The following is a 24,258-nucleotide window of genomic DNA, read 5'->3' on the forward strand; positions in this document are numbered from 1 at the left end:
ATGATTTTCCTTTATAAAAGCCATTTTGACTCTTCGCTAACAAATCATGTTCACCTATGAGTCTGATAATTCTGTTCTTTATTATGGTTTCAACCAGTTTGCCTGGTACTGAAGTTATGCTTACTGTCTTGTAATTGCCAGATTTGCCTCTGGAACCTTTTTAAAAAATTGGTGTTACATTAACTATCCACCAGTTATCTGGTACAGAGGCTGATTTAAGCAGTAGGTTACATATCACAGTTAATAGCTCTGTAATTTCATATTTGAGTTCCTTCAGAATTCTTGGATCAATACATCTGGTCCTCAGTACTATTAGTGTCTAATTTATCAGTTTGGTCCAAATTCTTCTCTCTGGACAGCTCAATCTGAGACAGTTCCTCAGATTCGTCACCTAAAAGGAATAGTTCAGATGTGGGAATCTCCCTCACATCCTCTGCAGTTAAAATTGATGCAAATTATTCATTAATCTTCTCCACAATGGCCTTGTCTTCCTTGAATGGTCCTTTAGCACCTTGATTTTCCAATGGACACACTGATTCTTTGGCAGGCTTCCTGCTTCTGATGTAGTTACAAAAATATTGCTGTTAGTTTTTGTGGTTTTAGGTAGTTGCTCTTCAGATTCTTTCTTGGCCTGCCTAATTATACCTTTACACTTGACTTGCCAGAGTTTGTGCTCTTTTCTGTTTTCCTCACTAGGTTTTGACTTCCAATTTTTAGATGATGCCTTTTTTCCTTTGACCATCTCTTTTACGCTGTTATTTAGCAATGGTGGTGGGGTTTTTTGGTCTTCTTACTGTGTGTGTGTTGTTGTTTTTGTTAAAAGTTTGGTCTCCTGTGTACATCATAGAGAAGGAATAATAAGCACAAGGCCACTTTTTTTTTCCCTTTGCAGGTCACTTTTTAAGGCATGTTGGCAGTGTGCCAAAGTTAGCATTGTAAATAGTGATTTCAGCTTTCAGGGCTGTTTTTTTAACATCTCTCACTATCTCTATATTGATAGGTTAAAGGTAAAAATTCTTAACCATGGTAATAATGTAGCACCATGCCACATCAGTCTACCAGGGGCATGATATCTTTCAATTCTGTTTTCATTTGACAAGATCAAATTAATGTGATGGCATACAGCCATGAGTCACAAGATAGATCTCTGTATTATTTATTCTCTGCAGCCAGTACTGATTAATTATAGCCTGAACAATTCAGATGCAGCGGTGAATTTGTTTATTACATCTGAGTCACTGTTGTGCACACTCACGGGAAGAATGGTTGATTATACTCAAAAAGCATTTGAAATAATATCTGATGTTAAATTTCACAAAAACGGCTTCTTTTTTAATGATCATCCAATACACCCTCAGCTTGGTTTTATTCTCTCTCTCTCCCTCACATTTTACCAACTCCTTTTTTAACATACACTAACTGAAGGGGAGGAAAAGGAGTTAAATCAAAATCCCATTCTTTTTAAAGGAACTGAATCACTCAGGAGATTACTGGTAATAATAATATAGAGACTTTCACCTCTTGATTACTGGTTTAAAGATGGACTTCACAGCAACACATGTTTAATGGCCCTGACTGTTCTGTATGATCCCAAATTTGCTTACCTTCCCCATAGTAAAAATGTTTTCTGTTCCCCTTTTCATCCCCCTCCCTCGTATTTGAAGTATCAGGAAAATCTAGAAATCAGTTCTCTTTCTTTTCCAGAAAAAACCTTAGCAAGATTTGTAGTCTATGAATAGTCTGTCACATGAAGCTGTAAATTGAGTCATTCTGCACACATAAGGAGGGAGAATGTGATGACACTGTAAAATCAGCAGTTCTCCCCCGCCCATCTCTTAGGGAAAGGAAAATCTGCAGCTCATATTATAGATATTAATTACAGCCTCATGTGACGTCCTTTTTCATATAATGCCAGTTCTTGTCTTTGTCCTTGACTGAAGAGGAGGTGAGGACCTAATGTTTCAAATATATACAAACTTCTTTGATTTAAAATGTTCAGATGAGCACCTCTGTTTCTATATGCCTGGCCCACAGTATGATGGAGGAAGCATGATCCTTAGTTTTATACAGCACATTCTTATATAGGGTGTACAGTTTTAACACAGAGAATGAGTTGTACAGTCTCCCATTGTCAACAGAGGAATCTGTACATCTGATTCTGTGGGCCTTGCTTTGACAATGAAGCCCTTCAGGTGGATGTGCAGATAGCTGTAATTGAAGGCTCTAGCCATTGCCTTACAAACTGTTTTATGGGCTGAGTGCTCTAGTCATGTCATAAGCAAAGATTCAGAGTTTTAACAGTGACATATATCGATTGACAGATTGCCATTCACTAGCACTACCAGGAGCAATATAGGAATGTAAAAAAGATGATTTACCAGAGAGTAACACATAAACACACACATACACACAACTTGTGTTTATTTAGAATTGCGAATTAGAATTGTTCCTAGGTATTAAAAGTGTGGTCCAAGTTTATTGCTCTTTAATTTAATCAATTGATTACCCTGTTCTTTTATAAAGAGGATAAAAAGGAAGGACAGATACACTTTCAATATGTCCTTCATAATTTGAACATTTCAATACACTTCTTGCTGACTTTTCTTTACAAGTTAAATAATCCTAGCAAACAGTCATCATACATAGATGTCTGTATACCATTAACGATCTCTGTGCTTCCCTGGACCATGTGGCTTTCCATTTTTCTTTCTGCAGTACCCCTGGTCTTTTTAGTTAAGATAGTCACTTGTCTGTTGGTTTTGGTCAAACATCCACTATGGCCAGTAAAGTTTCATCATCTATATTTCTTTTTCCTCTTTTCCTAGCCACTTGTCTTTTTTAAAGTAACCAACTGTAACTCAGAGGTTCATTCTTGTATCAGCAACTCATCTCAGGCCTGCTATGCTCACTACACCTAACACACTGTTGTCATAATCTGTATCTAAAAGGGGTCATGAAAAATATCAGTGGAAAACTAATAACTCATGGATCATTCATATTCTTGTGTGATGTATATACGGAGAGTGTACATAGAATTATGAATATCTGCTACAATTATATTCTAAAAATGAGTTTGGCAAGCAATACAAGCAGAGGAAGAGACAATGAAGGTGACTGGATGTGGAAGCTGCGGGAAGTACATGATCCTGGAGGGGGTAACCTCAAAAGAGCTACGTTTGTATGAAGTGCCGCCTCATAGAGCTGATGGAAGAGTCGATTGGGTTGGAGATGCAGGTGGAAACTCTGGTTGAGTTTAGAAGGGGGTTCGAGCAGATGATGGAGCAGAGGAATGAGGAGGCTGAAGGGAAAAACCCAGACCTGAAGATGAAAACAGACCAACGAACTCTGAGGGGAGAATGCTGGGTGAGGAAAGTGGCCAGTGGAAGCATGTGACTGTGAGAACCTGGCAGAGGAAAAGATTGGCTAGTGAAGGAGAAATAGAGCTCAGAAACAGGTTTGCGGAGTTGGAAAATGAAGAAGGGGCACAGCAGGTGGTTGCTGAAGGTGGGAGGGCAAGGAAGAAGAGAAGAGAAGCTAGTCCTATACAAAGAGTGGATGAGCCAATGGAGATACCACCAAATAAGAGCCCCAGGAGGATACAGGAATGGTTGCAGAGGATTGCAAAGGAGAATAGTAGACAAGATGATATGCAACCAGAAAGAACGGGGGATAGGCCAGAAAATTCAGAATGCTGAACCAGAGCTGCCCAGCACACAGACACTCAAGGAACTGCATGCTTGTCTGCTGGCTGTTGGTGTCCAGGCTGTGAGCTACAGCAACAGAGCACAGGCACCCAGGGTTATAGGCCAGGCAGTGACACAATCTCTCACTGGTCTGAGTTGCATCCCAAAACATGACATCCACGCTGATGGTGTTTTTAAAGGCAAATTATCAAGGTAAAGAATGAGCTGATAAAACACTTGTATAAACCTAAGAAGATCTCTTATCCTCAAAAGGCATTATTTGCTTATTCCTACCACAAATGATTTTGAAGTTGCTGCCTGACAACTTGAGAGAAGGTTCAAGGAGCCTTCATTTGTTATGGACACCCTTTGTTGTTTAGCTCTCTCTGTCTCTTCTTTTTCAGACTGGATTCCCCATGAGCCTGAGCCACTGTATCACCCAACAGGCGTGGAGCTCGAGCCACTGTGCCAAGACCCCAGAGAGGGCACTGTGGTTTATTTAGCAGATGAAGGTGGGAGCACGTTGTGAAGTGTTATTACAAGGTGCATGTAATTTTGGCACCCATTTTGATGCTTGCCTGGGTTTGTTTTATTCTTTATGGGCCTGATTCTTAGCCAGTTAGTCAATAGGAGTCTCTCCCAGGATTTTAATGAGTTTTGGATAAGCTCCTATATCTATAGATATATAAATAAATTACAGAGCTCTTTCCCCATCCATGGATTCTGCTTGTGTTATTAACAACCCTAAAAGTGCAATTCAAGCAGTTTCTGAACTTCAGTGGGAAATAGCCTGAAGCTAGTTTAATTTCTCTGTATTGATGTTTTCATAATATTTAATCAAAAAGAAAGTGTGAATGTTCAAAAATCATTTTCTTTCATAATTGCAGGGATAAAAGTGGAGGTACATGTTGGTGGGAGACTTTCCGTATCCTGTTTGCAACTTATCACTTTATACAGTGATTCTCAACCTATTTATATGGCCCTCAATGTGTGCCACATCCAGTACTACCTGTATGGCCCAGAGGATGTTAAATGAACTACAACTGTGTGCTGATTGGGCTGCAAATTGAGAACCACTGCTTTATACTATGACCTTGTCAATTCTCTCAAGTTAAACAGGGTCAGGTTTGGTGAATACTTAACCACAGATCTCTGAGGGAATAGCTAACTGCTGCTGGCAGTGGCTCTGTTGATTCATTTGGTGGTATTGTTTTGTGATTCTCTTCTGAACCACAACGGTGTTAGGGAAACTCTGTTGCTGAAAGCACCTTCTTTTGGATGTTATATGAAACCAAGATCTCAACCAGTTGTAGTCATTAACCCGAATTCTTTATTGCCACATACAAAACATGTTATATACACTGTATGGTTCTTTGTATTCCAAGGAAGATCTCAAGGTGCTTAATATTGTATAGGAATCACTTAATTTAGGATCCAGTTCAGCAGAACACTTCAGCATATGCTTTACATTAAAGTCAGAGGCATTAAACACATACTTAAGTGCTTTGCTGAATCAGGATCTTAGTATTGAAATACACCCAGCCACCTCTTGGCTGGATATGGTAACTATTCTTTTGCCAAAAACAGTGCAAAATAGGTTTTAGGAGGGGAATTGAAGAATATGTAGTGAGATGTGTAGTGAGCTCTAGTGATTTAGTTGGAGTTGGTCCTGCTTTGAGCAGGGGGTTGGACTAGATGACCTCCTGAGGTCCCTTCCAACCCTAATCTTCTATGATTCTTTGAGATGGGTTAATTCAGGGGTTTAAAAATGTTGTTATAGCATGGATCATACCTTAATAGAGAGAGTGTCTCATGAACATCATCCCGTCAAGTCATGTTAGCACAGACCACCTCCTTTCTAGTTCATGACTGTGTAACTTTCCTGTGCCAACTATAGCAATTGCTTACATAGAAAGTAATATTGGGAAAAAATGGTTTCTTTTAATGTGATTAACAGCTGAAATAAAGGAGGCCAATTAGAACTATGTGAACAGCAAGATTTCCATAGGTGACCACTGTTTGGGAACTGGGGGGTAGATGCATTAGCTTGTCACTTGTAAACAAGATAAATTTTTAATACAAAGACTATTTAAAAAGTAAAAAGGGAGCTTTACATTAATAACAATAAATAGTAAGCATATAAGTTTTCAAAGCATATTGGTGATGTTTTAGCCATGCGGATGATTGAAAGCCATTGGAAACTGAGTGGCTAAAACTTTGCATGACTCCTTTGAAAATTTACCCTAGATATGCACTAAAAATCAGGTGTGTACTTTCTGTAGAAGGTTTTAGACATTGCTGAAAATCATTCATAACTGAATAATATGTATGTTCTGCTCCTTTTACTAGCTAACGAAGAATCATGTTTTGTGTATTCTCGGGTAGGGGGTAGCTACCCCTCGAAGCAGGTCATCACTCAAGACTGGGACAACACTTTGATCTTTGAAGCACGGTTTGAGAGTGGGAATCTGCAAAAGGTGGTCAAAGTGTAGGTTTGTGATCTTTTCCTCTTTGATGAGGTAGTGTAGGCATCAGCGGCAGTTAAACATGCATTTGTAAGTACCCTGGGTCCTGCACCCTGTGTTACACTAGTGGAATAAGCCCTAAGAATATTTTCATGTGGACTTCAAAGGGAACAATCTCATAACTGTTCCATGGCATTAAATATTTTCTATGGGTGAAATTCACTTTGGTACAGAGTGTCTGGGCAAGGACTGTGTACCACTGGTGTTGCAGTGAAGCCTCAAAATAGTGATTCAGACTTTCGGCATAACTATAAATTTCACCCTACGTACACAAATTCATACACACAATTTTCTTGCACAAGGTTTTTTTTAATGATACTCGGTTTAGTCATCTTAATTATTTTAAGTAAACAGTAAAGAAATGTGGTGGTGATTATTGAAGCATTCCATCTAGTCTGACATCCTGTCCCCAGCAGCAGCCTACAGTTTGATTATTTATGTGAAAGTGAAAATCCCTCCACACTTGAACATGGTTAATTGTACATTACTTTATCATGATGTTGAAGGAATTTCTTCTCCATCCCACAGTCACCAGCATGATTTGAGTCTAATGTATTTCTGTGGTAACCAGCATTAAAAATGCTTGTCTTCTTTCTGCACACCAGTAGTGAATTCGAGTACCAGCTGACACTACGCACTGACCTCTACACAAATAGACACACCCAATGGTACTACTTCCGAGTAACCAACACTCAGGCAGGAATGCGTTATCGCTTCACCATTGTCAACTTCACCAAGCCCACCAGCCTGTACAACCATGGTATGCGTCCACTGTTGTACTCAGAAGTGGAAGCAAAGATCCACCAGGTTGGCTGGCAGAGGACAGGAGATGAAATCAAATATTACAAAAACAACCTTGGCCAAGATGGGCATCAGTATTTCTCACTCACTTGGACATTCCAGTTCCCACATGATCGAGATACCTGCTATTTTGCCCATTGCTATCCTTACACTTATTCCAACCTGCAGGACTACCTGGCAGCCATCTCTAGAGATCCAGTGAGGTCAAAGTTTTGCAAAATCCGCATCTTGTGCCATTCACTGGCAAGAAACATAGTGTATGTTTTAACCATCACCAGCACCTCAGAAAGTGGCAAAGAGGGAAAGCGTAAGGCAGCTGTGATTTTGACTGCGAGGGTGCACCCGGGAGAAACAAACAGCTCCTGGATAATGAAGGGCTTTCTGGATTACATTCTGGGCAGCTCCGGCGATGCTCGGTTGCTCCGGGACACTTTTGTCTTCAAAGTAGTACCAATGTTGAACCCAGATGGCGTGGTTGTGGGAAATTACCGCTGCTCCTTAGCAGGCCAAGACTTAAATCGTAATTACACATCAGACCTGAAGGAATCTTTTCCTTCCATTTGGTACACCCGGAACATGATCAGAAGGTAACATCATCTCTTCTCTCTTCAGAACAAAAAAACCTTTCTATTCTTAGTGTCTGATATTTAGTATAACCACTGTTTACGCTATATTGGCCTCACATTTATTGCTTCTCATCTCATATTTAACCCCCCATTCAGTTTGTATTATTTGTTTAAATTCTAAGAGGCTGGGGTTTTTATTGTAGTTGACAATGTTGTTCTTCTGTTGTACACCACCCTAAATATAGCATCCATACAAGGAATGTAAAAGATACCTTAAGTAGCAAAGGAGAATTTTTCAGGAAACATTCAGCCCCAAAGAGAAAGGGAGGTTTTTTTTCATAGTCCTTCTCCCCAATGCCCCCATCAAGATTTACAAATAAGGCTTAATTCTTTTGTTCATTGTAATCATTCAATTACAATCAATTAAAAAAATACAAAAACAATCAATTGTACAATGTAATTCATTGTAATCAGTGGCAAAATACATGCCAACTTCATTGGTGCAAGACAATGGCCTAAAATGGGGCCAAGTCCATAGTGGTTCCAAACCTTGCATATGACTGATAGTGCTATCAAGTTTACTATATATTTCAGTATAAATGTGTTTGGTTTCTGATGCTTCACTTCCTTATGCAGTGCAGAGATCTAGTCATCTCTGTAGCTTCATACCCAGACATACCCATACATGTAACTTCATACCCAGAATCACCATTCAGGTTTGGCTTCTGTAACTGGGTTCTTCCAATGGCTTTAGCTTTGAAAGGACTCTGCCAGTGCCGGTAGAGCTAATATTTAAATTACAGTGCCAGTTACAGTATGTTTTGATTCTCAGGTACATGTTTGCTCATAAGCACTTTCCCTTTCTGCTTCTCCATTCTTCAGATAAGAATCCTTCAGTCTCACTTACCACCTTTCCATTTGGAAAATATTTAAAGAAGAAGTTCAAATTCAAACACTGACTCTTTTACTTATTTCCATTCTGGCCTTTCAAACACTGGCCCTTTCAAGAGTCAGTGATGACTCTGGGGAAGGACTGGAGCCTGCTAGAGAATGAAATGGACTATTCTTGCATAGGAGACAACTTGGGTAGATTTGAAAAAGGACAAAAGTTTTTATGATAGATGGATACAGGCTAGTCTTTTCCAAAACTGTGTAGCAGATAAATCCTCTCTTTGCCCCACATCTCAGTTTTACAATTTAAAGGCAACTTGTATAGCAAAATATAAAAAATACATTTAGACAAATGTGCTGAAATGCCCCAAATAGCCAGACCCACATTTAGCACATTATCAACTAAAAAAGGTACTCTTTCTTTTTTTCCTTTTCTTGATCCATCATGACTTGCCAACTCCGATGCAGAATGATGACCCAGCATGAATGATGGTGATGATATCACATCACCCCCGTGAAATTCTGCTGGAACTGGCTTTTTGGGGATGTGTTAAATCCCAATTTTTTTTCAAAGTTGTGCAGGTTTGCAATGTTTCTTTTAAAAATATTATAGACAAAATACAACATATTCCAAAACTTGCTATATTGCAAAAAAAAAAAAAACCTGACACTTGAAATTAATTCTTCCTTCACCCTGAATGGGGAAAGGGCTCTCTGCTACACAGTTCAGTGCTGTATATTTATGATGTATTTAACTCTCCAGATTGTGCCATGGGTATGATATGGCACACAAAAAGGACCATAAAAGTAGCATTCTAGTGCAGTGTCTTGCAATACTACAAATTGCTTTAAAACACACCTGAAGTGGCTGAAGATCATTCCCGGACCTGAGGTTCAGTAAGGCTGGAGGAGAATGTAACTGGGAAGGGAAATGTGGAGGTGGAAGGGAAAACCCAGATAATTGTTGTTGAAGAAAGGAAGATCCAAAAAGGAACAGAGTTCAGTTACCCACAGGTTTTTAAAAAAAAGCTTTTTGGTTTCATAAAGAATGACTTACCCATTATAACTATTTTAATAAAATGAATGCAAAGTTCTGATGCACAACCTTGGATCTTGTTGTTTCTGAGCCATGGCACACTCTTTGGGTTTGATCCTGCAAGGTGCTGAGCTATCTGGCCCTGATCTAGCAAAGCAGCTAAATTCATACTTAATTTTAAGGACATGAGTAATCCTGTTGAAATCAATGGGATTACTCATGTTCTTAAAGTTAAGCACATGTGTAAGTATTTATTCCTATGAAGATTGCTGCAACCCATCAGCCCAGGCTGGTGTGTCTGAGATGCAGAAAAAAAGTATTTACAGTAAAATATTGTTTTCTCTCTTGTTACAGAGTGATGGAGGAGCGTGACATTCTCCTGTATTGTGATCTTCATGGTCATAGCAGAAAAGAGAATGTCTTCATGTATGGCTGTGATGGTGGGGAGCAAGCAGACATGCCATGCTTGCACCAACGCATCTTTCCCCTCATGATGAGCAAGAACTGTCCAGATAAGGTAAGCAAGTCGCTAACTTTAAATAGTCACTAAATGAAATCGGTGTCAGCCACTCTGATTTGCTAAGATGTCAGTCAATTGGAAACAAGCTTATTTATAAAGATGTTAAGCATTACAAGATTGTGCTTTTATTGATAAAATGACTTCTGATTGGCTAAAACACACAACAGGTCAATTCTCTAAATCAATCAGGATTCAGCGATTCAATAATAGCACAACACACAAACTAACACACTAGATTTATTACTGTAGCATTTGGGTCTAATTCTGTTGTCTTCAGAAACCAGTGGTGAAGTTATCCAAAGCTCCATATGGCCCAGGGTACCAACTGTTGATTTGTTCACCCATGACAGAAGAGCTATTTAGATTTTCACTAAACATGCATTTCACACTATCTTAGTATTAAAAATAGAAATGGAGGTATGTTTGGGCTGGCCCAGCAATCTGATGGTAGTCCAACTATTGGAGTAGACTCCTTTGACGCAGTATTAAAAGATGTTACATGGTGAAATGATTACTAGTCCTTGTTAAAGTAAAACGAACTGCTGTAATCAAAGAGGGACTCTCATTCCAACCACCGCTCTGTTGTACCTAAATTATTAAAAGACTGTTATGTACCATGTGTGATGCACTACAGGGTGAGAGAAGGATGGAATGAACCCTTAACTATTTTCCTAGTTGGGAAGCTTGAAAGTTTTACAAGCTAGTGAGGTTAAGATGAAACTGTGGCATCTTCATCTCTACTTCAGTGGGAAAAGGAGCTGACCATACATCCTTCTTTTAAGTTTTCATTCCCAGACTGCAATTTCAAAGTACAGAAAAGCAAAGAAGGGACAGGTCGAGTAGTGATGTGGAAGATGGGCATCCGCAACAGCTATACTTTGGAAGCCACTTTTTGTGGCTCTAAACTAGGTAAGGCCTTTTTACTCAAGGGAAATTGCAGGGGTCATCAAACAAAATCTGTTTTTGTTGCCTTTTTTTTTTTTTTACAGATACGGTAGGGATCTGGATGGTCTTAGCTACCATCCTCAAATAATCCTATTTAACAAAGATAAATGATAAATTGCGTGAGGTTGGGGTGAGCATTTTAACCCAGGGTATACATAAGTTAATTTTCAGACATGTATTAGATGTGTTTAGATAATTAATTATTACAGACATGTACTGGAAACCAGTACATAATAAATTAGTGGGCCTGCCTACCAAATTAAATGGAATTGCTAAAAATAAATATGCCAGAAACAATTGTACAAATGAGAGGAGAGATTGCTTATTGAGGATACTTAGTGAGAGGTGAGGAGAAATGTTATTAGTCCCAAACTGGTTTTGTTGGAAGTAATGTCATATATAATTCCATCCTTCTGAGACACCAGCATGAGGACACTGTCTACACTGGCAAAACATGGATTTAGAATTTTCTGTTTCTACTATCAATTTCTACTCCATCAGTAGTAGCTGTAGGGAAGCTTTAGTGTGGACATGTCTGCAGCATTCTTAACGCTGTCTAGACAAGAGCTTCCACCATTGTTGCCCCAGTAGTGCAGGTCTAATTTTTCTTAGTTTAAAAAAGGCCATAATGGCTATAAAAGAGGGTGTTTGCTTGCCTAGAGAAAGGAGGAGATCTCATGCAGATCAAGACGGGGTGCTGACTAGACACATAGCTTTGCCAAACCTAGAATATCAGAGATTGCTATAGGAACTATTCAGTGGTTATTATCCCAAAACTTTTGGCCGGCCAACCTAGCATTTTGTGCAGTCTCTAGAATGAACAAGCATATTCAATTTAATTTGTAGTTAGATTACTTTTCTCTCTATTTTGTATTTGCTGTGCTAAATAGATTGTGCTTTATTTAAGTTCATTTGATTTTATTGTCTGCCACCGTGGATAATTACTGTGAGCCACTCTTGAAAGAAGGGAATGAACCTCTGACCTGTGATGAGAGGTGGAGGGACACTAAGAAGCACTAACTTCCTTATTTGATTAAAAGTATGGGGACAAAAGATCCATTCTAAGAAGCATTGCTGATACTCAGGCTTCAGTCAGATTGGAGCACAGGAAGAACAAGACAATGTCATAATCATGTCATTTGAGCAGTTGTATTGAAATAGTAGAAAACTGTTCCAAGATGTCTTGGAAAACCAACAATGTTCAGCAAAGGCTTTGGAGAGGGTGGAATGTTTTTCTGGAAACTATATTATAAGTTTGTGGGGCAGCAACTAAAAATTAGATTTTTCCAGTCTTGAACAAAAGAAATTTTAACTTACTTTCAGTCCCCATGCTGAAAATATCACTGCAGCGGGTGAGCAGGACAGTTATGTCTTCATTTGTGAGTATCCCTGTTGATGTTTCAGGCAATAGACGGGGCACTCACTTCAACACAGAAGACTTAGAATCAGTAGGATACCATTTCTGTGATGCCCTCTTGGATTACTGTGATCCAGACAAGAGTAAGGTAAGAAAAGCCCTTCTTAGAGCTATTGGAATACAAGTATTTCTGTGATAAAATTCTCTGAAGGTAGTAATAACAAACACTATATTGGTTTTGTTAAGTAGCTTTCAGTGAGGCAATGGACTTCATTATTAACTAAGTGTATGATCTTCTCTAGTATTATCTGTGTCTGAAAGAATTAGAGGAAATGATGAAACAGCAAACGAAGACAAACTCAGAGAATCTTAATTGTGACTCAGATGCCTCTGTCACAGATCCCATGCTAGACAGAGATTCCAGGTAAATCAAAACTATTGAGATATATTGAGATTTATTCTACCTTGTTGTGCATTTAGGTAAAGGGGACTACATTTACATTAGTCAGTAGAATAGTTACCAATAATTTAATATTGAAATTATTACAAGGTAATTATATCTGAATCTCAGGTTAGTCTTTAATGATCAGTTGGCTGTGGATAGAACCTCAAGATTGGTCCTGTCCTACAAAAGAAAGCCGGCCTCTCATTAGCCCAGTATAGGGTTCTAAAAGCCCTTAGGGAGAGATGGAATTGAACTGAATGGAAATTGGTGCAGAACTTTCAGCTGCATTGTGTAAATCAATACACTATTTTTTGACCTTATATGTTTGCACAGAAGTGTAACTGTTGGATAAAGTGTATCATTTAATTCAGTGCACGTGAATATAGTACAGTGGAAAGGTGCCAGACTGAAGTCCTGTACTCCATTTAGCTACAGAATAGGTCCATCATAAGCAATAGCAATACAAGATTCCCCTCACTGACCCTGCAATGTGCTTCTCTCCTGAATGATCCACCCCTAGATGTCAGGGAGAAATACAGTCTCCAGGGTCCAATCAATCCTTGATCTCACTGCTGAAACTGACAATAAGTTAAGTAGTGACAATTATGCAGGTGATTTAATGAGATGTGGACATTAGCCTATTGTGAATGCTTCAGAAATCTCCAAATTCATTTCACAAGAAGTAATATTTTGTAATTTTTTGAAAATCTCGATGCTTCTATTTAATACCAGAAATGAAATATCTCTTGGTCCTTGCCTTGTCAGTGCATTATTTTGAAAACTGCCTCTTCAAAATACTGTCTCCCTTATGAATTACTAAGAAGTACACATCCCAAAACTGAAGTCTTCACTCCTCTTGGTGAATAATAAACAAATGAAGAGAAGAAGTTTTGTTGTTTTTTAAAAAATACAGACAGACATATCTTAATGTCTGCAGTGCATTGCATCTTGGTAGAGAATTAATAGAAGGCTTGCTTATAGAAAACAAAATGAGATATTATTAGATGAAATGACAAACTAGAGTGACAATGCTAAAATTATATCATAGCTAGCTAGAAACAGGAAATGTCATCTGCACAAATCAGATAGTACTGAGGAACCAACGCTTTTTGGACAACCCTGTAGTCCCCATGAACAAGGTCCCCTCTGTTATATTGCTTAACTCCAGGTCCTGCAGCCTATACAATGAGATTGTGTGCTCTATATGAGGAAAGTATGAAAACCACAATTTATACAGCACTTCCAATAGGATTACCGTGTGTAAGGGGTGGAGCAGGGCACAGTCATTTTATATGGATGAACTCAACAAAATATTTTTTCCAATCCAAAAATAAGGAAATAAAACAAAACAATGTTCAATCTTTCACAGTACCCAAGTTTCTGACAGCTCAGACTCCAATGATACAGCTTCACACTGGCTAAAACTGGATACTCAGGTATCTTATTAACTTCTCTCAGCTGCTTAGATCTCTCTACTGGATGTAGCAAGAAAGAAATTGTTCGAGCTGAAAGGACAGTTTTATGTGCCTAAGTTAACAGGAGGTGAAAGTGTGTAGCAAACTAGTCATAATGCTAGTTAATAAATTGAGTATGCCTCTGGATTCTCCTGAATAACGTGAAGTACAGTTAATAGACTATATTAGTCTATCACGTCACTGAGCTTTACAGTATTTCCGAATACAGGTGCAGTCCAAATCTATAATGCAGAACAGTAAACAAAATTAGGGATTTCCCATAATCTTCTGTAATTGTCATAATCTTCTGTACTAAGTTTTTCAGAATTTAGTCTTCCATTTCAAAAGAAAAGCCATTTCTAGCTCTTCTGGTTGCATAGAAATATTTATACACCTTAAAAAAAGAAGTGGGTCTAGGATCATAATATGCATCATTGCAATGCATTGAAGACAGATTTTTATTACAGAAGGTAGAGGAAGCAACTAGGGGAGAGACTATTCTAGATTTGATTCTGAGAAAGAGGGAAGAACTGGTTGAGAAATTGAAGGTGGAAGGCAGCTTAGACGAAAGTGATCATGACATAGAGTTCTTGATTCTAAGAAATGGCAGAAGGGAAGACAGCAGAATTAAGACAGTGGACTTCAGGAAGACAGACTTTAACAAACTCAGAATTGGTAGATAAGATTGGTAGATAAGATTGGGAAGCAAGGCAAAGGGAAAAAAGAGTTCAGGGGAGTTGGCAGTTTTTAGAGAGACGTTTTTAATGGCCCAAGAGCAAATTATCCCAAAGCGTGGGAAAGATAGAAAGTGTGGTAAGAGACCATCCTGGCTTAAACAGGAGATCTTCAATGATCTGAAACTCAAAAGAGTCATACAAAAGCATCAAGTCATACAAGGGTAAAAGCATCAAGTCATACAAAAGTGGGAAACTACATCAAATTATGAAGGGTGAATGTAAAAAAAACCAATGTAGACATGTAGGGACAAATTAGAAAGGTCAAGGCAAAAAAACCCGAGTTTAAACCAACAGGGGTCATAAAGGGTAACAAGAGGAAGACTAAGAACAGGGTAGGCCCTGTCAATGAGCAGGGAAAGACAATAACAGAAAATGCAGCAATGGCTGAAGTGTTAAATGTCTCTTTTATTTCACTTTTCACCAAAAAAGTGAGCAGTGATTGGACAACTAATATAGCGAACTTCTGTGTAAATGGGGTAGGATCTGAGGCTAAAATATGAAAAGAACAAGTTAAGAATTACTTTGACAGTTAGATGTATTTAAGTTGACAGAGCCTGATGAGATACATCCTAGAATACTTAAGGAACTGACTGAAGAGAATTTTGAGCCATTAAGAATTATCTTTGAGAACTCATGGAGGATAGGAGAAATCTCAGAAGACTGGAAAAGGGCAAATATAGTACCTATCTATGAAAAGGGGAATAAGGACAACCTATAGATCAGTCAGTTTAACTTTGGTACCCAGAAAAATAATGTAAATATCTATAAGAAAATAAGGTGATAAGTAGCATTCAACATGGATTTGTTAATAACAAATCATGTCAAACCAACCTAATATTCTTCTTTGACAGGGTAACAAGTCTTGTGGATTGAGGGAAGCAGGAGATGTGGTATATCTTGAATTTAGTAAGGGTTTTGATAGTCTCACATGATGTTCTCATTAACAAATTAGCGAAACATAGCCTAGACAAACCTACTATATGGAAAACCATACTCAGAGAGTAGTTATCAGTGGCTCACAATCAACCTGGAAGGGATCTCTCCTGGGTCCAGTTCTATTCAATATCTTCATAAATGATTTGGACAGTGGCATAGAGAATACATTCATAAAGTTTGTGGATGATACCAAGCTGGGAGAGGTTGCAAATGCTTTGGAAGACCGGATTAGAATTCAAAATGATCTGGACAAACTGGAGAAATGATTTTAAATAAATAGGATGAAATTCAATAAAGACACATGCACATATATACACTTAGGAATGACTAATCAATTGCATATTGCAAAATGAGAAATAACTGTCTAGGAAGGAGTACTGCAGAAAAGGATCTCGAGATATAGTGGATCACAAACTAAATATTAGTCAACAGTGTAATACTGTTGCAAAAAAACCCGAACAACATTTTGGGATGTATTAGCAGATGTGCTGTAAGCAAGTCATGAGAAATAATTCTTCCATTCTGTTCAGCACAGATAAGGACTCAACTGGAATACTGTGTCCATTTCTTGGCACCATGCTTTGGGAAAGATGTGGACAAAGGAGAAAGTCCAGAGGAGAGCAACAGAAATTATTAAAGATCTAGAAAACATGACCTATGAGGAAAGGTTAAAAAAAATGGGTTTGTTTAGTCTGGAGAAGGCTGAGTGGGGACATGATAGTCTTCAAGTACACACAAGGTTGTTATAAAGAGGATGGTAATAAATTGTTCTGATTAATCACTGAGGACAGGACAAAAAGTAATGGGCTTAAATTGCAGCAAGGAAAATGTATGTCAGACATTAGGAAAAATTTCCTAACTATAAGGGTTGTTAAGCACTGGACAAATTACCTCAGGAGGCTGTAGAATCATCATCATTGTCTAAGAAAAGGTTAGACGAATACGTCAGGTATGTTCTTGATAATACTTAGTCTTGCCTCAGTGCAGGGGACTGGACTAAATGAGCTATCGAGGTCTCTTCCAGTCCTACATTTCTTTGATTCTATGACACCAGCACTTACCATGAGAATCTTGGTGCCGCTACATGTGTTGATGTGTCAGTCATCATTCCTTAATGCTAAGTGCTCATGGCTCACAGTGCTTAGATGATGCACTCCCCTCAGAACACACGCATCAGTCATGACTCTAGCACTAAATGATGTTAACACAGTGCTGTTCCTACCCTCAATAGTAGCTATTCTGGAGGGCAACACTAGCAGTTATAGTGCCAATTCAGCAAAGCACTTCACATTGAAGGCAATGGGACTTAAGTGCATATTTAACTGAATTGCTTTGCTGAGTAGAGATGGATTTAAGCACATACCTAACCATTCTTTTGAATTGGGGTTTATGCCCTTGGCATGAGGGATTAACGTTCAATACTTCAGATGTTCAGTCCCCTCTTCTTGGGCAAAATTGGTTTGGTTTGGTTTTTTTTTTTTTTCTTTATGTCTTTTGTGGTGAAGTTACTTTTTATTAGTAATTTTCAGTTGACAGTAATAGTTTCTATTTATTGTAGCTTTCTGTTTTAACATAATACAAATAATAAAAGGAAAGCTATAAACTTGAAACATAGAACCCAAAAGAGACCAGCCCCTAAAATCCTTTAAAAAACAAATATACACAGGCTTTCTGGATGACTGGGCTGATGGATTCCATGGTTTCCTTTGGGTGATTCTAACTTTTGGATCCAGTTTAGATGATGATTGGGTAAAACTGAAGCTTCTCCACCCCATTTTGCTCCAGGCAAAAGAAATCATGCAATATATGCTGTGTATTATAAATTACACCACTAGTGCAGTGTAATTACCATGACTATTTCAACTCTGATTTAATCAGATTTATTTCTCATCAGAGATTGATCCACCACTTCTTTTATGTGGGAATTTATTTGGCATTTCTATCTCTTGTCCCCTGCATGCCTCCTCAAAGAATTACCATTTTTAACCTCAGTCTAAGAGTTATCCACTTATGAATTATAAATCCAGATGTCCATATATTTAGTTCAACATTTTGGGTGAGAAGTTTGGGTGAGAAGAATTAATATTTACCTGTTAAAAACAACTCAGTACAAATTTAAAACAGACTTTAGATTTACCAGCAAATACTGAGTTATATGAAAATAAACTGAATATTTTTCCTGACCCTTTCAAACTCTGCATTCCCTCTCCCCCACCTCCAACCATCAGGTTAGCAATGTGCCTGTTTATCCTAAGGAGTGATACAAGTCTGGTGGCTGGTGGGAGTATCCAGCTGAAAGCAGTGTGAAAAATCTGCTCCAAAACCTGAGATTTTCACTTGATTTACCAAAAAACCCTTCCCTGAATTAAAAAAGAAAGAAACCAGTAAAGTTCAAACTTGGTCTGATGATCCCATGATAGCAAAGTACAGAGCTGTATCTTTTATATATTCCTCTCTTTGATTCCACCCAAAAAGGACCATGGTTCTAGTCAAGGAGGGCTGAGTTTGATTCCATCAGCACTACTCCTGTGTTGGCTATAGTTGGTCTCTAGAGAGCAAAAGCCACTCAATATTTTTCTAACCTAGAGTTTGTGGTCCTCTTGTAACTTGAGTTAAGTGATTGCCAAATCACTTGAGTTAGCTAACACCTTTACAAATATTAATCTAGACACTCCACAAAAGTTTGTTCCAGGACATATGTGTTTGTGGTTTACCCTAGGACTCAGGATGCTAAGCACTATAGTATGATTTTGGCTATCCAGCTGTCATGGGGGACAGACACTGAATCGTTTTGGAGAACTGTGATTTCAGATAGTAGAAGGAATTTTAAATGAAAATAATAGAAATTGGGGGGACATGACTCTGTTTTTATCCGGAGCTCTGTTACCCAACACAGAGGAACATCATAGAAATGTAAGAGGCAGTTTGTTTCTCATCCACATAAATTCTGGTTTGTTTGCTAGGTAAAATCCAAGAAGAAGTGTTTGAAAACAAAGAAAGAGAGGAATTCCTATCTGGAAACACTGGAAAAGAATCATACAAAACATACACAAGAGCAACTGGTAGGGCATGATTACTTCTGGTGTGATATATATGCTAGACAATGAATTGTAGTAGCATTTCTCCATCCAACTGGATTAGGATGATCACTAGAACTTCACAGTTTTGCAGTAATGACTGGGAGACCTATTATGAATTACTACATTTTGCAAATTTGCCAGTAAGCAAGCAAACAATAAAAAAGCAAGGATGTTGCAATAGAGATCCTGCAAGATACAGAGTATCCTGTGAAAGACTAGAGTCAGCGGGTGTTCAGAATGCTTAGCACTTCACAGAATCAGGCCTTTATTTGGTCATTTTCAGTCCTAATTATTTACAACCTCACGTCATATTCTGCTAACACATATGCCAGGGGTGGCCAAACTGGCTTGTGAGCTGCATGCAGCTCTTTTACAGTTAAAATGCAGCTTGCGGAGCCTCCTATGCCCCCCTATTCTCCACATACCATACCAGACTGGGGTGGGGAGCTCAGGACTTCTGCCCTGCAATGGGATAGTGGGACGAGGGGTTTCTGTCCTGCAGGGAGGGGAATCTCAGAGCTTCTGCCCTATGGAGCAAGCCTGCCAGAGCTCAGGGCTTCTGAGCTCAGCAGGCACGCCCTGGCTCTCGAACTTCTGAAGATTGTTCTGTTTTCCCAGAGGATTAGTAAGTTTGGCCACCTCTGACATATTTTGGTTATCTTATCCATCCAATTTATACGAAACTTCACCATGCCATCTGCTATTAAATCTTTGCTGAGATGTGAAAAAAGAGTAAAAAGTTGTTGTGCAGATTTTATAATGTGTGAATTTAATGTATTGATGATAGCAGCAAGAAATAATAAATTGTTGTATAAGCTGTTACTTGGGGAAAATTAATAACTTTTGCCAAATCTGTTTGAAAGCACAGTAAATCACCATTTCTGGGAAAAAATCGCTAGCATTTGAGCACTTGCTGATGCAGTATGTTGTGCAATATTCTTCCTTCTCTGGGGATCTGGGTTCAATTACTAATTTAAATGACAAGATCAGTAATCTTATCAACATCCCTTTTTGTGGCTTTGATGAAATGGCCACAGAATTTTGTATCATTTGTTAAGGCTACCAGAAGGAGGTTAGGACTTGAATTGCAAGGGATATCATGGGTCACTATTTAAGTATTGTCCAAGCCCCATGGGGGAAGCTTGCATGCAACCCTCACTCACGCTTTGTCTGATCAAACCTAGAAAACTGAAATAGTTCACAAATTTAAAAGAAAAAAAAAGTAGTAAGTTAACAGCTTTCTACATGATATGCCTCTTTTAGGTGTATGTATACTGTGATGTTGGGCACTTCATTAACATTTTAGATAGACTGATGGATAAACAGATGTTACATATATATAGCTCCTTCTAAAGGAACCCCTTTATTAATATTATGGAATTACAAGAGTGGCAACAGTACCACCCCCAGTCAAGGTTACAAGACATGTATGCAGAAATGAGGAAGAGTGGGGCCTGCTACCATTTTGAAGTATGTTTGTGTCCAGGATTCATATCTTTTGTGACTAGAACTGTAAGAGAAAAGCACTGATCTTCAGCTTTTTGCCCACACCTCATGCTTTTAACTTTGGAATCCTAGTATTCTATAGCATTCTTTTCTCTAAGATGTAATATTTTCCCTTATGTGTAAAGATGGTTACTTATTGTTTTTCCATTTAGAGAAAAGCCAAAACTTCAGAAGAGAATTTTCACAGCATCACTAAGAACAGAGGAAATGGAAGCAAAAATGTGAGGGCTTTTCAGTACTCTAAACTATGGGGGTACCTTCTTTCAGCATAGGATGTTATTCTTCATCTGACCAGAGAATAACATATGGGCAGCTTACTTCAGAAGCAGTGACTTTGGACACACTGTTGTGATAAAGGAACAATAATTAATCTGAAAAAGACCACTTTTCTTTATTGTAAAATGTGTGTAGGTTAGGTCACAGGTTTCCAGTGGAAGGAAGGTATCAACATCCAGGAATCTGGGAGAGGCCAAAGATGCTAAAATTTAGTCTCCACTAACATGTTATTTGATACCCTAGCTCTTTCTGTAGGGACATGCATAGGGACAGGGGATTTGACCAGATCCCCTCTGACCTCAGAAGCTACCCACTACAGTCCCTCCACCTCTGTAAAATCCTTCTCTTCATGATTTTCTTCCCTTTAAGGGGAATTCTGTCAGTCCTTTAAAATGTTACACTCTTCCAGCATTTCTCCATCAATCATATAAAACACTTTGGGGCCTGTTAAGAGGAGCGAAAGAAGGGAGTTATTGGGGTCCTAGAGAAAAAGGCATGGATAGTTCTAAATAATCTTGGAAACCATTTCAGCCCAGAGTATCAAAATATTTGCACTATTCATGATTTGTAATGACAATTCATATACCTTCCTACCTGTCAAAGGAAGTAACACTATACTTACTATTTATTAACTAACCAAGCTAGCATCTCATGTGCTTAATTTTGTCAAAAGGACATAGTCAAAGTTGTTGGATATAAAATATGACTTCTCATACAACTAGTGGCATATTTCCATTAATACTTTAGTACATGTTGGACAAATACGTATGCCCAATCATGTTCCACTTAAAGTCCATGGGAATTTTACCATTAGGTCTAAATAGAATAGGATTGGACTTCTGGCATATCAATTATAAGACCACTGCTAAGTAATCATAAAATAAACTTTTGTATGTGCAGGCTGTAAATTGAAATTTACATGAATCCTGCTCTTTCAAATACACAGAGGAAAAAAACAATACTGTCACTCATGTCTAGAATACACAAACACACCACAATCAGACACACAGCTGGTAGATCACATTTTTGGCCCACCTATCTTGTGTCCCCATAAGCTGTTGTATAACCCAAACCCTGTTGGCCAGGAACAGCAATGTAGCAATCAAATGAGTGTGCTGTTAACACAGCAAAATCTAAAGGGGACCTATGGAAGGACTCAGGACTTTTTTGTAAATGTAGTCACCTCAGGACAAATGGGTATTATTATTAATTTTATTTATTTAGTAATTAGAAATGTATAACTGATTATTCTGTTTCAACTTATCCTACTTCGCAAGTCCCATGTGTAAAGTTATACATATGCATTAGTGTTTGCAGGACTGGCACATTAGATTGGAAACCCTTCAGGCAAGGGTGCTGGATCAATTTGTATATGGGAGGTGTTGAGAGCCATTGAACCAAACTGTAAATTCTGTATAAAATGGAAACCTCTTCAAGCCAGGGGGTGTTCCACATCCTCAGTGCCCCTAGTTCTAGCACCTCTGCCTTCAGGGGGAGTATTGAGTCTTTCTGTGTTTACGGGCAGTACCTAATATACTGTGGGCTCTGTCAGAATACAAAAAAATAGTAATAGTAATTAATAATGCACTGTGTATTTAAAACTTAATAAACTTTTGGATGTTGTGTATTGATCAACTGTTATCTCAGACTTCCCATTTTTAACCATATTGCAGCTTCCATCCTGCCTGTTGATTTAATGGATGCATGGTGTATCTACCTGTTTTTTCCCCAGGTACATCTTACTCAAAAAGTAAAACTGATGGAGTTGTACAATATGTTCAGGGAACATAGGAATGAAGTTCTAAGGCAGGAAACAGAGTCTTGGATGTTTCAATATTAGAATAAGTCTTGTTGTGCAACAAAATCAGAGTGCTTTCAATGTCTGCCATTCTATTTATATTGTTCTGTCGGTGATCAGTGTGGTTCTGCACCAGCACAGGGGATCATCAGCATAGAATCACCTACCAGTTCAGGGCCTAAGTCTGATATTGAAGTTTAACATGGCATCTCATATCTCTGGGTTTTTTTTTCCCTATCCCACTTGGGCCTCCTCCTAATATAACTAGGAACCCACAACTCTATCCCCTTAGAACCAGATTTTCAAAAATCTGGCTCCACAATTCGGGTCAGATTTTCAAAAGAATTCAGTATATTGGGTGCTTTATTCTTTATTTAGGTCCCTAAATGGGAGCTGAGCTTTTTTGAAAATGTGACTTTTATTGTGGGTCCTGATCACTGAAAATGTGGCCCTAAAGCCAAGATTTTAAAAAAATAAGAGCTTTAAATTGTGCTCCTAAATCTGTGTGCAGACATCTAAATAAAGTGGCCAGTTTCTCAAAAGTGCTGAGCGCCAGTGTTGTGCCAGGCAGAGCTCAATCACAGCTGCCTGCTGGTTCTGGATATCAGGTGAGGAATAAAAACACGCCTACACCAATTAGGTATATGTATCTTTAATCACGGCTTACGCGCCAATCAGCAGAGGGAGACTCTAATGAGCTCTGTGAAGCAGGCTGCAAGGGATTTTTACCACGCAATCCTAGTGGATTCATGGCCGAGTCTCGTTACGCAGTTTGCATTTCAAGCTTTTATACAGCATTCTCTAGGGAACAGCAAGCATTGGCTAATTTACAGCACATGACCTTCTTTCCTCACTTTCTCCTCCTTCTGGCACCCAAACAAGCTACACAGCAGATTGCGAAACCGGCCCTGCAACTTGCTTAGGGTGCTGTGCAGCAATTCTAATCAAACCGGTTCAGACTAGCCCCACGGCATCACTATCTCCAGCGCGTTACAAAATCTTCCAAGCCCTGCTACTACAGCCAGCAGCTTCCAAACAGGACAGTGGGCGTTTCTGAGTGTTCAGCCTGTTTGACATTCAGGCCAGTTATTTCAATGCCTAACTTTAGATTCCTTTTTAAAAAACAAAAATCTTGTCCAAACTGTTCAGAATTGGTTTAGAGAAACCATCTTTTAGATTATGATTTCAAACGTGCTTTTTCTAGTGCAGGCAAATAAAGGCCTGCTTGCTATTTTCCCTTTGTTGACTCCCATTATGTATGATAAGTAAAACCGTAAAAGTTGTATGAAATTATTTCATTGCTTTAGTCAGCAAAAAGCTCTCCAAACAATAGTTGCATGAAGTAAGTTATTGGTTGTCTTCTTATTAATGTTTCCTTGTTTGTGGTGCTGATGGTGGCATTCTGTCATGTGATTCATACATTTCTCTTTTCAAAGGTCTCCGTCTATCTCCCCTTTAGTTCCAGAAGCAATGATGTCACCAGAGTCCAGGTACTTGTATTTGAGCAGAAAGAAATCATATAATTTAGGAGGTTATAGTTCCTATTATAAATCATTCTGTCCAGAAGGATCACTCTGCATCCATCTCCTAATATGATTAGCTTTTATTTATTTATTTATTTACCCTGAGAACCCCCTCAGGAATGGGATTTTAAAACAGTGGGCCCAGCTGAGAAATGAAGGTGCAAAAAGGGCATTAATTA

General features: G+C 38.6%; 1 protein-coding gene across 1 annotated transcript in view; it reads left to right on the forward strand.

The window, feature by feature from the left end:
* Nucleotides 1-24,258, forward strand: part of AGBL3 (AGBL carboxypeptidase 3) — a 55,260-nt gene that overhangs the window by 17,671 nt on the left and 13,331 nt on the right. The window contains exons 6-16 of the mRNA XM_067558960.1: nucleotides 4,088-4,195; nucleotides 6,033-6,171; nucleotides 6,814-7,596; nucleotides 9,857-10,019; nucleotides 10,805-10,931; nucleotides 12,372-12,472; nucleotides 12,627-12,748; nucleotides 14,139-14,205; nucleotides 18,860-18,958; nucleotides 20,635-20,703; nucleotides 23,993-24,046. Coding sequence (XP_067415061.1) covers nucleotides 4,088-4,195; nucleotides 6,033-6,171; nucleotides 6,814-7,596; nucleotides 9,857-10,019; nucleotides 10,805-10,931; nucleotides 12,372-12,472; nucleotides 12,627-12,748; nucleotides 14,139-14,205; nucleotides 18,860-18,958; nucleotides 20,635-20,703; nucleotides 23,993-24,046 — 1,832 coding nt within the window. The remainder of the gene's footprint in view (nucleotides 1-4,087; nucleotides 4,196-6,032; nucleotides 6,172-6,813; nucleotides 7,597-9,856; nucleotides 10,020-10,804; nucleotides 10,932-12,371; nucleotides 12,473-12,626; nucleotides 12,749-14,138; nucleotides 14,206-18,859; nucleotides 18,959-20,634; nucleotides 20,704-23,992; nucleotides 24,047-24,258) is intronic.

The sequence above is a fragment of the Emydura macquarii genome, unplaced genomic scaffold (genome assembly GCF_026122565.2).
Source record: "Emydura macquarii macquarii isolate MOO-44397 ecotype Brisbane River unplaced genomic scaffold, CSIRO-AGI_Emac_v2 contig_2205, whole genome shotgun sequence".
Taxonomy (NCBI): Eukaryota; Metazoa; Chordata; order Testudines; family Chelidae; genus Emydura; species Emydura macquarii.